Here is a 10799-nt window from a genome sequence, read left to right as displayed (position 1 = left end):
GGGGACAGTGTTGAGGGAGCTTTACTCTGTATCTAACCCCGTGCTGTACCTGTCCTGGGAGTGTTTGATGGGGGACAGTGTAGAGGGAGCTTTACTCTGTATCTAACCCCGTGCTGTACATGTCCTGGGAGTGTTTGATGGGGACAGTGTAGAGGGAGCTTTACTCTGTATCTAACCCCGTGCTGTACCTGTCCTGGGAGTGTTTGATTGGGACAGTGTAGAGGGAGCTTTACTCTGTATCTCACCCCGTGCTGTACCTGTCCTGGGAGTGTTTGATGAGGACAGTGCAGAAGGAGCTTTACTCTGTATCTAACCCCGTGCTGTACCTGTCCTGGGAGTGTTTGATGGGGGACAGTGTAGAGGGAGCTTTACTCTGCATCTAACCCCGTGCTGTCCCTGTCCTGGGAGTGTTTGATGGGGACAGTGTAGAGGGAGCTTTATTCTATATCTAACCCCGTGTTGTACCTGTCCTGGGAGTGTTTGATGGGGGACAGTGTAGAGGGAGCTTTACTCTGTATCTAACCCCGTGCTGTACCTGTCCTGGGAGTGTTTGATGGGGACAGTGTATAGGGAGCTTTAATCTGTATCTAACCCCGTGCTGTACCTGTCCTGGGAGTGTTTGATGGGGACAGTGTAGAGGGAGCTTTACTCTGTATCTAACCCCGTGCTGTACCTGTCCTGGGAGTGTTTGATGGTAAGAAGTTTAACAACACCAGGTTAAAGTCCAACAGGTTTATTTGGTAGCAAAAGCCACACAAGCTTTCGGAGCTCTTAGCCCCTTCTTCAGGTGACACTCACCTGAAGAAGGGGCTTAGAGCTCCGAAAGCTTGTGTGGCATTGGCTACCAAATAAACCTGTTGGACTTTAACCTGGTGTTGTTAAACTTCTTACTGTGTTTACCCCAGTCCAACGCCGGCATCTCCACATCGTGTTTGATGGGGACAGAGTAGAGGGAGCTTTACTCTGTATCTGACCCCGTGCTGTCCCTGTCCTGGGAGTGTTTGATGCGGACAGTGTAGAGGGAGCTTTACTCTGTATCTGACCCCGTGCTGTACCTGTCCTGGGAGTGTTTGATGGGGACAGTGTAGAGGGAGCTTCACTCTGTATCTAACCCCGTGCTGTACCAGTCCTGGGAGTGTTTGATGGGGACAGTGTATAGGGAGCTTTAATCTGTATCTAACCCCGTGCTGTACCTGTCCTGGGAGTGTTTGATGGGGACAGTGTATAGGGAGCTTTAATCTGTATCTGACCCCGTGCTGTCCCTGTCCTGGGAGTGTTTGATGCGGACAGTGTAGAGGGAGCTTTACTCTGTATCTGACCCCGTGCTGTACCTGTCCTGGGAGTGTTTGATGGGGGACAGTGTAGAGGGAGCTTTAATCTGTATCTAACCCCGTGCTGTACCTGTCCTGGGAGTGTTTGATGGGGACAGTGTATAGGGAGCTTTAATCTGTATCTAACCCCGTGCTGTACCTGTCCTGGGAGTGTTTGATGGGGGACAGTGTAGAGGGAGCTTTACTCTGTGTCTAACCCCATGCTGTACCTCTCCTGGGAGTGTTTGATGGGGGACAGTGTAGGGGGAGCTTTACTCTGTATCTAACCCCGTGCTGTATCTGTCCTGGGAGTGTTTGATGGGGGACAGTGTAGAGGGAGCTTTACTCTGTATCTAACCCCGTGCTGTACCTGTCCTGGGAGTGTTTGATGGGGACAGTGTAGAGGGAGATTTACTCTGTATCTAACCCCGTGCTGTACCTGTCCTGGGAGTGTTTGATGGGGGACAGTGTAGTGGGAGCTTTACTCTGTATCTAACCCCGTGCTGTACATGTCCTGGGAGTGTTTGATGGGGGGACAGTGTTGAGGGAGCTTTACTCTGTATCTAACCCCGTGCTGTCCCTGTCCTGGGAGTGTTTGATGGGGACAGTGTAGAGGGAGCTTTACTCTGTATCTCACCCCGTGCTGTACCTGTCCTGGGAGTGTTTGATGTAGACAGTGCAGAAGGAGCTTTACTCTGTATCTAACCCCGTGCTGGACCTGTCCTGGGAGTGTTTGATGGGGGACAGTGTAGAGGGAGCTTTACTCTGCATCTAACCCCGTGCTGTCCCTGTCCTGGGAGTGTTTGATGGGGACAGTGTAGAGGCAGCTTTACTCTATATCTAACCCCGTATTGTACCTGTCCTGGGAGTGTTTGATGGGGGACAGTGTAGAGGGAGCTTTACTCTGTATCTAACCCCGTGCTGTACTTGTCCTGGGAGTGTTTGATGGGGACAGTGTAGAGGGAGCTTTACTCTGTATCTAACCCCGTGCTGTACCTGTACTGGGAGTGTTTGATGGGGACAGTGGAGAGGGAGCTTTACTCTATATCTAACCCCGTGTTGTACCTGTCCTGGGAGTGTTTGATGGGGGACAGTGTAGAGGGAGCTTTACTCTGTATCTAACCCCGTGCTGTACCTGTCCTGGGAGTGTTTGATGGGGACAGTGTAGAGGGAGCTTTACTCTGTATCTAACCCCGTGCTGTACCTGTCCTGGGAGTGTTTGATGGGGGACAGTGTAGAGGGAGCTTCACTCTGTATCTAACCCCGTGCTGTACCTGTCCTGGGAGTGTTTGATGGGGACAGTGTAGAGGGAGCTTTACTCTGTATCTAACCCCGTGCTGTACCAGTCCTGGGAGTGTTTGATGGGGACAGTGTATAGGGAGATTTAATCTGTATCTAACCCCGTGCTGTACCTGTCCTGGGAGTGTTTGATGGGGACAGTGTAGAGGGAGCTTTACTCTGTATCTAACCCCGTGCTGTACCTGTCCTGGGAGTGTTTGATGGGGACAGTGTAGTGGGAGCTTTACTCTGTATCTAACCCCGTGCTGTACCTGTCCTGGGAGTGTTTGATGGGGACAGTGTATAGGGAGCTTTAATCTGTATCTAACCCCGTGCTGTACCTGTCCTGGGAGTGTTTGATGCAGGCAGTGTAGAGGGAGCTTTACTCTGTATCTAACCCCGTGCTGTACCTGTCCTGGGAGTGTTTGATGGGGACAGTGTAGAGGGAGCTTTACTCTGTATCTAACCCCGTGCTGTACCTGTCCTGGGAGTGTTTGATGGTAAGAAGTTTAACAACACCAGGTTAAAGTCCAACAGGTTTATTTGGTAGCAAAAGCCACACAAGCTTTCGGAGCTCTTAGCCCCTTCTTCAGGTGACACTCACCTGAAGAAGGGGCTTAGAGCTCCGAAAGCTTGTGTGGCATTGGCTACCAAATAAACCTGTTGGACTTTAACCTGATGTTGTTAAACTTCTTACTGTGTTTACCCCAGTCCAACGCCGGCATCTCCACATCGTGTTTGATGGGGACAGTGTAGAGGGAGCTTTACTCTGTATCTAACCCCGTGCTGTCCCTGTCCTGGGAGTGTTTGATGGGGACAGTGTAGAGGGAGCTTTACTCTGTATCTAACCCCGTGCTGTACCTGTCCTGGGAGTGTTTGATGGGGGACAGTGTGGAGGGAGCTTTACTCTGTATCTAACCCCGTGCTGTACCTGTCCTGGGAGTGTTTGATGGTGACAGTGTAGAGGGAGCTTTACTCTGTATCTAACCCCGTGCTGTACCTGTCCTGGGAGCGTTTGATGGGGACAGTGTAGAGGGAGCTTTACTCTGTATCTAACCCCGTGCTGTACCTGTCCTGGGAGTGTTTGATGGGGGACAGTGTAGAGGGAGCTTTACTCTGTATCTAACCCCGTGCTGTACCTGTCCTGGGAGTGTTTGATCTCAGTATTTTCTCCATTTCTCTCTTTCAGACATTGATGAGTGCTCCAAGGCGGATGAGGAGGATTCTGTCTGTGATCAGATCTGCCACAACTCTCTCGGCAGTTACTTCTGCTCCTGTCACCATGGATACCAACTTCAAGCTGATGGGAAAAGTTGTAAAGGTAAAAGAGAGAGAGGGAGAGAGACAGAGAGACAGAGAGAGAGACAGAGAGAGAGAGAGACAGAGAGAGAGAGACAGAGAGAGAGAGAGACAGAGAGAGAGAGAGACAGAGAGAGACAGAGAGAGAGAGACAGAGAGAGAGAGAGAGACAGAGAGAGAGAGAGACAGAGAGAGACAGAGAGAGAGAGACAGAGAGAGAGAGACAGAGAGAGAGAGACTGAGAGAGAGAGAGAGTGAGGCGGGTGGCACAGTGGTTTGCACTGCTGCCTCACAGCGCCAGGGTCCCGGGTTCGATTCCCGGCCTCGGGTCACTGTCTGTGCGGAGTCTGCACGTTCTCCCCGTGTCTGCGTGGGTTTTGCTCCGGGTGCTCCGGTTTCCTCCCACAGTCTGAAAGACGTGCTGGTTAGGGTGCATTGGCTGTGCTAAATTGTCCCCTTCGTGTCAGGGGGATTAGCAGGGTAAATATGTGGTGTTACGGGGGTAGGGCCTGGGTGGGATTGTGTTCGGTGCGGACTCGATGGGCCGAATGGCCTCCTCCTGCACTGGGATTCTATGGGACCGATTCGAGAGGGAGAATCGGTTTCTGTCGAGGGGCAAGGTTCGGGAACGAGAGAGTGGGGGGGGGGGGGGGGGGTTGGGGACACACAGGGGATTAGTGAAGGACGGGAAGGGGAGATGGGGAGAGGTATCTTTGCTGGGGGAGCGGTTAGAGTGCAGCGTGAGCTGTCTGAGAGTGGGGGGTGCGGAGAGACAGACTCGACTGAGAGGAGGATTAGTCTGGTGTCTAATCAGGGGGGTCCAGGTACAGATCATCTCTGCAGGGTCCCCTCACCAACACTGTGAATACACAAGACGGAATAGTATCTCAGCATACTGATCGATATGATCTAATCTCACCGTTCTCTCTCCCTCTCTCTCTCCCTCTCTCTCTCTCTCTGTCTCTCTCTCTGTCTCTCTCTGTCTCTCTCTCTCTGTCTCCCTCTGTCTCTCTCTGTCTCTCTCTCTCTCTGTCTCTGTCTCTCTCCCTCTCTCTCTCCCTCTCTCTCTCTCTCTGTCTCTCTCTCTGTCTCTCTCTGTCTCTCTCTCTCTGTCTCCCTCTGTCTCTCTCTCTCTCTGTCTCTGTCTCTCTCTCTCTCTGTCTCTCTCTCTGTCTCTCTCTCTCTCCCTCTCTCTCTCTCCCTCTCTCTCTCTCTCTGTCTCTCTCTCTGTCTCTGTCTCTCTCTCTCTGTCTCCCTCTGTCTCTCTCTGTCTCTCTCTCTCTCTGTCTCTGTCTCTCTCTCTCTCTGTCTCTCTCTCTCTGTCTCACTCTCTCTGTCTCTCTCTCTCTGTCTATCTCTCTGTCTCTGTCTCTCTCTCTTTCTCTGTCTCTCTCTCTCTCTGTCACCCCCTCTCTCTCTCTCGCCCCCTCTCTTTCTCTCGCTCTCTCGCCCCCTCTCTCTCTATCTCTCTGTCGCCCTCTCTCTCTCTCTGTCTCTGTCTCTCTCTCTCTGTCGCCCTCTCTCTTTCTCTCTCTCTCTGTCTCTCTCTGTCTCTCTGTCTATCGCTCTCTGTCTCTCTCTCTCTCTCGCCCCCACTCTCTCTCTGTCTCTCTCTCTCTCTCTCTCTCCCTGTCGCCCCCTCTCTCTCTCTCTCGCCCCCTCTCTCTCTCTCACTCTGTCGCCCCCGCTCTCTCTCTCTGTCGCCCCCTCTCTCTCTCTGTATCTCTCCCTCTCTCTCTCTCTCCGTCTCTCTCTCCCTCTCTCTCTGTCGCCCCCTCTCTCTCCCTCGCCCCCTCTCTCTCCCTCTCTCTCTGTCGCCCCCTCTCTCCCTCTCTCTCTCTCTCTCTCTGTCGCCCCCTCTCTCTCTCGCCCCCTCTCTCTGTCTCTCTCTCTCTCCCTCTCCCTCTCTCTCTGTTGCCCCCTCTCTCCCTCTCTCTCTGTGTTGCCCCCTCTCTCCCTCTCACTCTCCCTCTCCTCCCTCTCTCTCCCTCTCTCTCTCTGTTGCCCCCTCTCTCCCTCTCACTCTCCCTCTCTCCCTCTCTCCCTCTCTCTCTCTCTCTGTCGCCCTCTCTCTCCCTCTCTCTCTCTCTCTCTGTCGCCCCCTCTTTCTCTCCCTCTCTCTCTCTCTCTCTGTCGCCCCCTCTTTCTCTCCCTCTCTCTCTCTGTCACCCTCTGCCTCTCTCTGTGACTTTGATTTGACAGCACAATGCGAGGAGTTCTTCGACCAGATTTCAGGGCACCTGTCCAGCCCCAAGTACCCCAGCGCCTACCCCCCGAACCTCAGCTGTAACTACAGCATCAGGGTGGAGACTGGTTTTGCCATCCACCTGCAGTTTCTACCACCGTTTGACATCGATGATCATTACGAGGTCCCTGCCCGTACGACCAACTGACAGTGAGTGAGCTGCACCCGTCCTGGGAGTGTTTGATGGGGACAGTGTAGAGGGAGCTTTACTCTGTATCTAACCCCGTGCTGTATCTGTCCTGGGAGTGTTTGATGGGGACAGTGTAGAGGGGAGCTTTACTCTGTATCTAACCCCGTGCTGTACCTGTCCTGGGAGTGTTTGATGGGGGACAGTGTAGAGGGAGCTTTACTCTGTATCTAACCCCGTGCTGTACCTGTCCTGGGAGTGTTTGATGGGGACAGTGTAGAGGGAGCTTTACTCTGTATCTAACCCCGTGCTGTACCAGTCCTGGGAGTGTTTGATGGGGACAGTGTAGAAGGAGCTTTACTCTGTATCTAACCCCGTGCTGTACCTTTCCTGGGAGTGATTGATGGGGGACAGTGTAGAGGGAGCTTTACTCTGTATCTAACCCCGTGCTGTACCTGTCCTGGGAGTGTTTGATGGGGACAGTGTAGAGGGAGCTTTACTCTGTATCAACCCCGTGCTGTACCTGTCCTGGAGTGTTTGATGGGGACAGTGTAGAGGGAGCTTTACTCTGTATCTAACCCCGTGCTGTACCTGTCCTGGGAGTGTTTGATGGGGACAGTGTAGAGGGAGCTTTACTCTGTATCTAACCCCGTGCTGTACCTGTCCTGGGAGTGTTTGATGGGGACAGTGTAGAGGGAGCTTTACTCTGTATCTAACCCCGTGCTGTACCTGTCCTGGGAGTGTTTGATAGGGGACAGTGTAGAGGGAGCTTTACTCTGTATCTAACCCCGTGCTGTACCTGTCCTGGGAGTGTTTGATGGGGACAGTGCAGAGGGAGCTTTACTCTGTATCTAACCCCGTGCTGTACCTGTCCTGGGAGTGTTTGATGGGGGACAGTGTAGAGGGAGCTTTACCCTGTATCTAACCCCGTGCTGTACCTGTCCTGGGAGTGTTTGATGGGGGACAGTGTAGAGGGAGCTTTACTCTGTATCTAACCCCGTGCTGTACCTGTCCTGGGAGTGTTTGATGGGGGACAGTGTAGAGGGAGCTTTACTCTGTATCTAACCCCGTGCTGTACCTGTCCAGGGAGTGTTTGATGGGGGACAGTGTAGAGGGAGCTTTACTCTGTATCTAGCCCCGTGCTGTTCCTGTCCTGGGAGTGTTTGATGGGGACAGTGTAGAGGGAGCTTTACTCTGTATCTAACCCCGTGCTGTACCTGTCCTGGGAGTGTTTGATGGTGGACAGTGCAGAGGGAGCTTTACTCTGTATCTAACCCCGTGCTGTACCTGTCCTGGGAGTGTTTGATGGGGACAGTGTAGAGGGAGCTTTACTCTGTATCTAGCCCCGTGCTGTACCTGTCCTGGGAGTGCTTGATGGGGGACAGTGTAGAGGGAGCTTTACTCTGTATCTAACCCCGTGCTGTACCTGTCCTGGGAGTGTTTGATGGGGGACAGTGTAGAGGGAGCTTTACTCTGTATCTAACCCCGTGCTGTACCTGTCCTGGGAGTGTTGATGGGGGACAGTGTAGAGGGAGCTTACACTGTATCTAACCCCGTGCTGTACCTGTCCTGGGAGTGTTTGATGGGGGACAGTGTAGAGGGAGCTTTACACTGTATCTAACCCCGTGCTGTACCTGTCCTGGGAGTGTTTGATGGGGGACAGTGTAGAGGGAGCTTTACTCTGTATCTAACCCCGTGCTGTACCTGTCCTGGGAGTGTTTGATGGGGACAGTGTAGAGGGAGCTTCACTCTGTATCTAACCCGTGCTGTACCTGTCCTGGGAGTGTTTGATGGGGACAGTGTAGAGGGAGCTTTACTCTGTATCTAACCCCGTGCTGTACCTGTCCTGGGAGTGTTTGATGGGGGACAGTGTAGAGGAGCTTTACTCTGTATCTAACCCCGTGCTGTACCTGTCCTGGGAGTGTTTGACGGGGACAGTGTAGTGGGAGCTTTACTCTGTATCTAACCCCGTGCTGTACCTGTCCTGGGAGTGTTTGATGGGGACAGTGTAGAGGGAGCTTTACTCTGTATCTAACCCCGTGCTGTACCTGTCCTGGGAGTGTTTGATGGGGACAGTGTAGTGGGAGCTTTACTCTGTATCTAACCCCGTGCTGTACCTGTCCTGGGAGGGTTTGATGGGGACAGTGTAGAGGGAGCTTTACTCTGTATCTAACCCCGTGCTGTACCTGTCCTGGGAGTGTTTGATGGGGACAGTGTAGTGGGAGCTTTACTCTGTATCTAACCCCGTGCTGTACCTGTCCTGGGAGTGTTTGATGGGGACAGTGTAGAGGGAGCTTCACTCTGTATCTAACCCCGTGCTGTACCTGTCCTGGGAGTGTTTGATGGGGACAGTGTAGAGGGAGCTTTACTCTGTATCTAACCCCGTGCTGTACCTGTCCTGGGAGTGTTTGATGGGGACAGTGTAGAGGAGCTTTACTCTGTATCTAACCCCGTGCTGTACCTGTCCTGGAGTGTTTGATGGGGACAGTGTAGAGGGAGCTTTACTCTGTATCTAACCCCGTGCTGTACCTGTCCTGGGAGTGTTTGATGGGGACAGTGTAGTGGGAGCTTTACTCTGTATCTAACCCCGTGCTGTACCTGTCCTGGGAGTGTTTGATGGGGACAGTGTAGAGGGAGCTTCACTCTGTATCTAACCCCGTGCTGTACCTGTCCTGGGAGTGTTTGATGGGGACAGTGTAGAGGGAGCTTTACTCTGTATCTAACCCCGTGCTGTGCCTGTCCTGGGAGTGTTTGATGGGGACAGTGTAGAGGGAGCTTTACTCTGTATCTAACCCCGTGCTGTACCTGTCCTGGAAGTGTTTGATGGGGGACAGTGTCGAGGGAGCTTTACTCTGTATCTCACCCCGTGCTGTGCCTGTCCTGGGAGTGTTTGATGGGGGACAGTGTAGAGGGAGCTTTACTCTGTATCTCACCCCGTGCTGTACCTGTCCTGGGAGTGTTTGATGGGGACAGTGTAGAGGGAGCTTTACTCTGTATCTAACCCCGTGCTGTACCTGTCCTGGAGTGTTACGACCTGAGGTGATGGGGACAGTGTAGAAGGAGCTTTACTCTGTATCTAACCCCGTGCTGTACCTGTCCTGGGAGTGTTTGATGGGGGACAGTGTAGAGGGAGCTTTACTCTGTATCTAACCCCGTGCTGTACCTGTCCTGGGAGTGTTGATGGGGACAGTGTAGAGGGAGCTTTACTCTGTATCTAACCCCGTGCTGTACCTGTCCTGGGAGTGTTGATGAGGACAGTGTAGAGGGAGCTTTACTCTGTATCTAACCCCGTGCTGTACCTGTCCTGGGAGTGTTTGATGGGGACAGTGTAGAGGGAGCTTTACTCTGTATCTAACCCCGTGCTGTACCTGTCCTGGGAGTGTTTGATGGGGGACAGTGTAGAGGGAGCTTTACTCTGTATCTAACCCCGTGCTGTACCTGTCCTGGGAGTGTTTGATGGGGACAGTGTAGAGGGAGCTTTACTCTGTATCTAACCCCGTGCTGTACCTGTCCTGGGAGTGTTTGATAGGGGACAGTGTAGAGGAGCTTTACTCTGTATCTAACCCCGTGCTGTACCTGTCCTGGGAGTGTTTGATGGGGACAGTGCAGAGGGAGCTTTACTCTGTATCTAACCCCGTGCTGTACCTGTCCTGGGAGTGTTTGATGGGGGACAGTGTAGAGGGAGCTTTACCCTGTATCTAACCCCGTGCTGTACCTGTCCTGGGAGTGTTTGATGGGGGACAGTGTAGAGGGAGCTTTACTCTGTATCTAACCCCGTGCTGTACCTGTCCTGGGAGTGTTTGATGGGGGACAGTGTAGAGGGAGCTTTACTCTGTATCTAACCCCGTGCTGTACCTGTCCAGGGAGTGTTTGATGGGGGACAGTGTAGAGGGAGCTTTACTCTGTATCTAGCCCCGTGCTGTTCCTGTCCTGGGAAGTGTTTGATGGGGACAGTGCAGAGGGAGCTTTACTCTGTATCTAACCCCGTGCTGTACCTGTCCTGGGAGTGTTTGATGGGGGACAGTGTAGAGGAGCTTTACTCTGTATCTAGCCCCGTGCTGTACCTGTCCTGGGAGTGTTTGATGGGGGACAGTGTAGAGGGAGCTTTACTCTGTATCTAACCCCGTGCTGTACCTGTCCTGGGAGTGTTTGATGGGGGACAGTGTAGAGGGAGCTTTACTCTGTATCTAACCCCGTGCTGTACCTGTCCTGGGAGTGTTTGATGGGGGACAGTGTAGAGGGAGCTTTACACTGTATCTAACCCCGTGCTGTACCTGTCCTGGGAGTGTTTGATGGGGGGACAGTGTAGAGGGAGCTTTACTCTGTATCTAACCCCGTGCTGTACCTGTCCTGGGAGTGTTTGATGGGGGACAGTGTAGAGGGAGCTTTACTCTGTATCTAACCCCGTGCTGTACCTGTCCTGGGAGTGTTTGATGGGGACAGTGTAGTGGGAGCTTTACTCTGTATCTAACCCCGTGCTGTACCTGTCCTGGGAGTGTTTGATGGGGGACAGTGTAGAGGGAGCTTTACTCTGTATCTA

The 10799-nt window shown here is 52.9% G+C and overlaps 1 protein-coding gene across 1 annotated transcript in view; it reads left to right on the top strand.

The window, feature by feature from the left end:
* Positions 1 to 6280, top strand: part of LOC144491035 (complement C1r subcomponent-like) — an 8362-nt gene extending 2082 nt beyond the window's left edge. Inside the window, exons 2-3 of the mRNA XM_078208711.1 lie at positions 3778 to 3909; positions 6090 to 6280. Of these exons, the coding sequence (XP_078064837.1) occupies positions 3778 to 3909; positions 6090 to 6280 (323 nt within the window). The remainder of the gene's footprint in view (positions 1 to 3777; positions 3910 to 6089) is intronic.
* The last annotated feature ends 4519 nt before the right edge of the window (positions 6281 to 10799 follow it).

This window comes from Mustelus asterias, unplaced genomic scaffold (genome assembly GCF_964213995.1).
Source record: "Mustelus asterias unplaced genomic scaffold, sMusAst1.hap1.1 HAP1_SCAFFOLD_4270, whole genome shotgun sequence".
Taxonomy (NCBI): domain Eukaryota; kingdom Metazoa; phylum Chordata; class Chondrichthyes; order Carcharhiniformes; family Triakidae; genus Mustelus; species Mustelus asterias.
The sequence above is the reverse complement of the archived record's forward strand: the minus strand, read 5'-3'. Positions and strand labels throughout refer to the sequence as shown.